Source organism: Meriones unguiculatus, chromosome 9 (genome assembly GCF_030254825.1).
Source record: "Meriones unguiculatus strain TT.TT164.6M chromosome 9, Bangor_MerUng_6.1, whole genome shotgun sequence".
In the NCBI taxonomy this organism is placed as follows: Eukaryota; Metazoa; Chordata; class Mammalia; order Rodentia; family Muridae; genus Meriones; species Meriones unguiculatus.
The window spans coordinates 51,413,027-51,420,225 of record NC_083357.1 but is presented as its reverse complement, the minus strand read 5'-3'; the positions used below and the strand labels follow the sequence as shown (position 1 = coordinate 51,420,225).

General features: G+C 50.6%; 1 protein-coding gene across 1 annotated transcript; it reads left to right on the top strand.

Annotated features, from left to right (window-relative positions):
• The first annotated feature begins 1,003 nt into the window (after positions 1-1,003).
• Positions 1,004-6,981, top strand: LOC110556537 (dehydrogenase/reductase SDR family member 2, mitochondrial-like). Its single transcript, XM_060391725.1, has 8 exons — positions 1,004-1,152; positions 2,384-2,561; positions 3,324-3,425; positions 4,595-4,665; positions 5,412-5,463; positions 5,955-6,089; positions 6,418-6,473; positions 6,723-6,981. The coding sequence occupies exons 1-8, from the start codon at positions 1,004-1,006 to the stop codon at positions 6,832-6,834; spliced, it is 855 nt and encodes a 284-aa protein (XP_060247708.1). The 3' UTR covers positions 6,835-6,981.
• The last annotated feature ends 218 nt before the right edge of the window (positions 6,982-7,199 follow it).

Genomic DNA, 7,199 nt, shown 5'->3' with positions numbered 1-7,199 from the left:
AGAAGCCTGGCAGGGAATGTGAGACAAGTCCTCAGTGGAATCATCAGGAAACAGAACCACAAATGTTGGCACTCCTCTCTTTCCCGTTTATTCAGTCCAGGCTCTCATTCAGGGCAGCCCCCTGCTAGTAATCCTCTCTGGAGGATCTTCATAGATATATCCACAGGTGAGCTCTCAAATGCCAGAGGCACTAGTTGATCCAATTAAACTGACAGTGAAGATTAATCGTTAAGGGGTGGGACTTGAGGTGAAAGGTATGGCCTGAGAGATAGTTTCAGAGATGAAGCGTTGTTGATGCAGTTAAAATGACAAGATGGCAGGGGCTCTTTGGGCAGAGGAGTGTGGGAGTGTAAATTTGGGTCAGGAGGAGGTAAGGAAAGAGGCCTGGTGACAGAGGTCAGAACAGGAAAGGAGTGCATGACCAGGCTTTGTGTAGAGTCGTATGGGAGTCCTGTGTTGAGGGAAGCAACTTGCTTGTCAGATGTGCTGATAGGTTTCTATCCCTGGCAAAGGGGCTCTTGCTGTTGCTTTGGGAAGAAACCCAAGGGAAGAGAGGATTGTGAGAGGTAAGGGAATGGTAAACTGAAGATGCTGAGGGAAAAGAGCTCAGTGGTTAAGGGCTTGGGAAATAGCCCAGCATAGCCATCATATGTTAGTTCCTGGGTTCTGCCTGCCCCCCCCATGAAAAGTTCAATGCTCAGATAAAGGATGTGTGTAAGAAGTCCAAAGGTGATTTTAAGAAGCATATTGAAAGTGACTTTCTTTATTAGTGGTATGAAAACGGGTCAGGCAAGTATCTCTCAGGGCCCAGCGCTCTGCCTGGCTGCACGCTGTGTTGCTGGTACACTGTGGGGGAAGGCTGCCTTTAGCCTAGCTTATAGAAAGGACATGAAGGGTTTCGTACTTTGCAGGATGGTGGCACACCCGTCAGAGACTTCACAGAGGACCCAGGAGAGTCCTAACGTATCCCACGATTATGATTATCTTCACAGGCCTTTCGCCAATGGCCGCAATGTTCAGGTCTATGCCACAGGCCTTGAGGGGCTGTCTGTGCTCATCAGGTCCTCTCTCAGCAAGAATGTTCAGCAGAAGGGCAAATGAGACTCGTACCCTGGCTGATAAAGTGGCAGTGGTCACTGGCTCTACCAATGGGTGAGTGGATGGAAGCCTCTGGCTGGCTCATTACCAGGAGACGTCGCCGTGGTCCCCATGGAGGCCCTCATCTCACACATCCCGGCCTTTCCTCCCACCCATGACACAGGTCCGGCCTTTAACTCTATGTGTAAACATCTCTCCCTAAAACATCTGGTTTTGTAGTTACAAAACCAGCTGCTCTGGGACAATCAGGGCAGAGTCTGAATGTGATCTCTCACTGTCGTTAGAGGGCAACCCCTAGATAATTAAAATTCTACCATCAGAACAGCACATCTGCTTGCCTGTCTTTCATGCCCATGTGGCCACTGTCTTTTAAGTCCTCTGCTAACAGAGAGAAGCCTGACACCTATTGTGCCTTGGACTCAGAAGTCTCATTGACTACCCCTTGCATATGGTACCAAGAATGGTGCCAGCTCAGTGGTCTATGCAATGGCTTGTCGGTCCCCACATCCCCCCACCCCCAGTTCCAGTTGTCCCCTGGCTCCCATAATGATATGCACTTTACAGTGAATCCTTACCATCATCAGAAAGCGGGGAGATCACCATCCTCCTGATCGTTTATGGTCTTAACATCACTGTTTAGAATCACCAGGAAAAACAAGAGATCTAGACTTTCTAGATCCCTGTGATGTCCTAAGTCTTTCTGTGTGCCCCTAATTCTTAGTATTCATAACACATAAAATACATTTAAAATTCTCAGCTACCCAGACAGTTTCGACAAGACGCCAGGCACATGCCTCTTTCTCTTCCTTGAGCATAGCTGCTTAACTAGAACCAGTCAAGAGGCTTCAGACCCCCTCAGTGTTAGGAGACTTAGAGAAGAGCGTACTCTCCAGACCAGAGGGAAGGCCTAGAGAGAGCCTAATCCATGCCAGCCTCCTGAGATTGGGAAAGAGAGCGACCATGCTGAGTAGTTACAGTTCTCCACAATTTAGACCCTGTACCCATCAACGCTACAATTCTTCTGACAGAACATCACTTTCCTAAGTTCCTTTTAATAACGTTATAAAAACGTCTTCATCTATATAATGGAATTACCATACGTGAAGCTGTGAGAATGAAATGAGTGGACTGTGTTAGGTACTCACAGACTTCTCTTGCTACTGAAGACTAAAAGCCACTGTTGGACAACATCAGGCAAACAAACAACTGACACAGTTATCACTGTCTGCCTGGGACCAAGACAGAAAGCTGCAACCGTCACCACCATCTCCCCTTCTGCCCACAGGATTGGCTTTGCCATCGCCCGGCGTCTGGCCCAGGATGGCGCGCATGTGGTCATCAGCAGCCGGAAGCAAGAGAACGTGAACCAAGCGGTGGCCATGCTGCAGGGGGAGGGGCTGAGTGTGACCGGCACTGTGTGCCATGTGGGGAATGCTGAGGACCGCCAGCACCTTGTGACCACAGTAAGGAGCTGCAGGCTGGGACAGAGGCAAAGACACAGGTCTAACCCTGCCACTAGGGATTTGGGGTCTCTAGGTCTGTAAGTGAGGCCAGTCACACATTCTCAGGAGAGTGAGGTGTGACTGAAAGATTTCCTGATGGGAAGGAACAGCTGTGCCTAAACAAAGAGACGGCCAGTGGTTGGGGCATGACTTAGGAGGTTGCCTCGACCCTCGCAGGGACCATGTTTGCCCCAAGTGATCTGTTTCCACCATAAAGTCTGAGCAGTTGTAGCCCTGGTCCAACATGGACAGTATTGCTCGTCCATTAGACTCGCCTCTGAAATAAGAACTTCAGGATACACTCCTGATGTAACCATGCTGGCTCTGGCCTGGCACAGCCCCAGGATGGCCACTTAGTCACTGCTTCGGTTGCTGGCACAAGTAACTTAAATACAGGTTGACTTTGGTTTGTGGTTTCTGGTGGGAAAGGCTTGGATGTGGAAGTATGTGACCATGTCTGTTCCCATCACGGTAGCCCTGGAAGCCGAAAATGGGGCAGCTACTGTAGGCCAGGTGTAACCTTCAAAGGACTGCCATCAGTGACCTTCTGCCAGCGAGGCCCTGCCTCCTGAAGAGGCAGAGCCTCCCTAGTGCAATAGCTAGGGACACAAATTCAACATGTGAACGCATGGGGAAGATTCAAAACAAAGCAGTGCTTTTCTTCGGTCATTGCCACTCCTCACGCTGTTCCTTCACCTGCCTGCCTGATGGCTTCCCCTGCAGGCCCTGAAGCACTCTGGGGGCGTTGACTTCCTGGTGTGTGTGGCAGGAGTCAATCCGCTGGTGGGAAGCACCCTAGGAGCCAGCGAACAGATCTGGGACAAGGTGAGCCGGGCGCCTTCCTCACCCTATATGGTGTATATATGTCCTCACGCCTGTGAGCATGCATGCGCATCCGTGCCTGAGTTCCTATTGAGCCGCATTGACGTTGGCTTTGATGCATGAAGATGGCGCTTACCGGAGTCAGACTTCTCAGAATTCAATCCAACAGGTGTTGGCCATGCCCAGCCTCTGCCAGGCTCTAGCCACCTCTGTGTCTACTCTCCTGCGCTGCTCATTGAGATGCAAGAAAAAGATTTTCGGGTCTGTCCATGGTAGAGACCCTCTGGCTCAGGTTGATGAAGCTGTCACAACCCGATTCATTGGTGCTTCTGTGATCCTTGCCCCCTAGGACCTCAGAGGGACAGTTCTGCCATCCCAGCTGGAAGCCACCGGGCATGCAGGGAGCTTCTGCCACCTTTGCAGACCCCCCTCCCTGTTATCCTGAGGAGCCCACCCATGAGTAGTCACGTCTGAGCCCCTGTCCTGTCCCGGGAAGCAGGGAATGGACCTGGGATCTGAGTGGGGCTTCCTCCCTTGGCCGTCCCTCCATTTTCTCCTGGTAGACTTTGCCCCACTTTTTTCTCTGTGGCTCTCGTGTTCCATGGCCTTCTTGGTCCGCCTTCCAGTTCCTCTGCCTTCAACCATGTTCAGGCCTTTCCGGTTCTTTTAGTTATTTATTTTTAAAGATGACCAGGGTTTGAGACCCAACACCACAAAAATGCTTAACCAAATAGTACCCCAAACAAGAAATTCACCAATGAGCAACACCAGCCTGGGTGTAAACATTTCCTGAGGCAGACCGAGGCGCCAAGCACAGATTCCTTTTTTCTCATCCACGCTCCTCCTTTTGGTCAGTCGTTAGTAACCAAGTTCGTCTCCTTTGCTTCCCCATGCTTTCGCAGCCTTTCTTCTGGAAGGCAGTGGTGGAGGCTGCTTGGGAGCTGACGACGAGAAGGCCCTTGAGCCACAGACGACGGCAATTCTCTTGAGACCTCAGGAGCACGTGTGCCCTCATACGAACTCCAACCCTCACACACAGGACTCAAACCCTCACACACAGGACTCAGTGTCTCGGCTTGCCACCATACTTATGGGGCCTCCTTCCCGTTATGGCTCCCAGACGATGGTGTTTGTCTCCCCAGCCCAAACTCTCTGTATTGTTTGGATTTCAGATCTTGGATGTAAATGTGAAGTCCCCAGCTCTGTTGCTAAGCCAGTTGCTGCCCCACATGGAGAAGAGGGGGTAAGTGCATGAGGCGATTGGTAGGGGCCATGTCTGCTAATTTTTACGCACAGGAAATACTTGGGTAGAGGCCCACGTGGAGGTGGGTGTATTGGAGGTGTGGATATGACAGGTGTATCTTTTGGGACAAGTTTTGTTTTTGGACCTGATGTCTCTCTCAAGGACGTGACATTGTGATTAACATTTCCTGGGGTGAGAACAAGGATGGCCTTCCAGATTCCCAAAGGACCTCTCATGGGTCATTATGTCTTTCATCTCAGGGAATTTAGGGACCTCGCTTTTTTGTGACAGCTGAAGTGATAAAGGGTCCAGAGTAGAGCAGTCTGGGGCCCTATCTCTCGTTCCCTTATTCTTGCCCTCCTTAGCAAGCTGCCTCACCCATTTCTCACCATGAGCGCCCTCTCTGACCTGCTACACGGCCTGGTCCTTCTGTGTATGTCTTGGCTACACAGGAGTGGTCAAGGCTGGCGTTTCCACAGAGGTTCCTGTAACATGAACATTACTTGAGTTTTGTCTTCTGGATGTGCTACCTCAGTTTAGGGTCCCTGTCGAAGGGACACCGCTCTGGCTGTACTTTTTGAGTTACAGTGACTTTCACGTCCATTAATTTAGATGTCTCGTGTCTCAGAGTTCTAGGTAGTTGTGTATGTGCCTTTGACCGTGCACCCTGAGCTGATTTTCTCTTAGCATGAAAGCTCAGTTTCCTGTGGATCTCTAACATCACTCCCCATCCCTTTCTCCTCAAGGGGAGGCTCTGTTGTTCTGGTGTCCTCCGCAGTGGCTTATGTACCAGTACCGGTGAGTATGGTTACCCTCCGGCAAGCTGAGTGAGGGCCACACAGCAGGGGTGTGATAGAGCTGACGGTTGATCCTAGATTAGACACTATGTACCTTCAGGATGGCACTGTGAATGCTTCAGGTCAGATATTATTACATTTTGCCCCTAAGGGGCAAGAATCTGCCATTTGCCTGTAAGAGATGTCAGTTTGCACTCCTGTCAGGATGGGACCCTGAATCTCCTAATTCCAGTTTTCTCATGGACTGTTCAAAAGAACAGTGCAGCATCTACTGTGTCAAGCTCGGATACCCATGGCAGCAGCTTGATGACATAGACGAGAAACTGACCCCTTGAAAACTTTTGTGGTGGTGGGGAGGGAGGCACAAGGCGAGAGTCTGTGCTCGGGCCTTGCAGTCAGGCACGTCTCTGTAGCCTGCAGCCAAGAAGCGGCCTTTGACCTGGGACCATCCCTTCCTATCGGCCTGACTCTGTCTCCTTCTTTGCTTCTCAGAAACTGGGAGTCTACAATACCAGCAAGACAGCCCTGTTGGGCCTCTGCAAGTCTCTGGCTGTGGAGCTGGCTCCAAAGGGCATCAGAGTGAACTGCCTAGCGCCAGGGATTATCAAGACGGACTTCAGCCTACGGGTGAGAGGGACACACGCCTTCTGGTTTCAATCCCCACCCTCCTACTTCACCCTCTCTCCATAGACTTTCTGGTCCCTTTTGGGTCATGCTTCCATCTGAACGGAGGCTTGCAGAGCCTGGATGTGCGGCAAGATCCCCATCCTGGGGTCAGTCTTTGGGCAGTCACCCCTTACATTTTTGCAGATGAATTTGAGGGTCTCTGTTTTCTTTGATCAGGCTAGTTGTCCATCCTATCTTCCACAGAGGCATGGGCCAGCCATGATGCTATTTCCACCCCACCATATCACCAGTCCTTGGCCTGACACTGTGTCTGAAATCTCTTCCCTAGGGAAAAACAATGCCGAACATGCTGCCTGAGCTGAATAAAGTCTTTGGATTGCAGCGGTAGGTCAGGGTGTTGGTGCTCTGTGCCTCTTTCTAAGGAAAACTATCCTCCGATATGAAAAAAGACTTCATTTCTGCTGGTTGTTTCCCCTTTCTGGAGTTCTGGGTTGGGGGAAGGAGGGCAGGTATGAACCAGCCACCACCACCTCCCAGTGAGGCCAGTGAACGGTAGGTGCCCCTCCCGGACTGCAGAAGCCCAGGTCAGAGCTCATCAGTGCATTCTGTGACCCCATCTTTTCTTTCCTTCAGGTTAGGGGAGCCGGAAGAATGTGCTGGACTTGTGTCCTTCCTATGCTCCTCAGATGCCAGCTACATCACCGGGGAGAACATCACAGTGGCTGGCTTCTCCCCTAAACTGTGAAGAGACATCATGGCTTTAGGGACTGGGGTTGAGGTCCTCAAGTGGAAAACAGAAGGCATGCTGGGAATTATGTAGGTGAAGAGCCTTAGCATGTGCTTGGGATCCAGGTCATATTGGGAACACTTACTGAAACATTGCAAAGGGAGGCAGGTGTTTAAAGATTTCATTTGGAATAAATTTGCTTGGAAACTCCTGGAGACGTTCCCGTTTGCCTCTTGACATACAGCCCTCTTGACTCCAAAGCTTCAACCTTGGGTAAAATCCTTTTCTTACCACCGTCCTTCATCCCTGCCAGTTTTTTTTTTCTTTAAATCTCTCCCATTCTCCCTTCATTCTTTTTGTATGAAGCTGGAAATCAGGCTGGA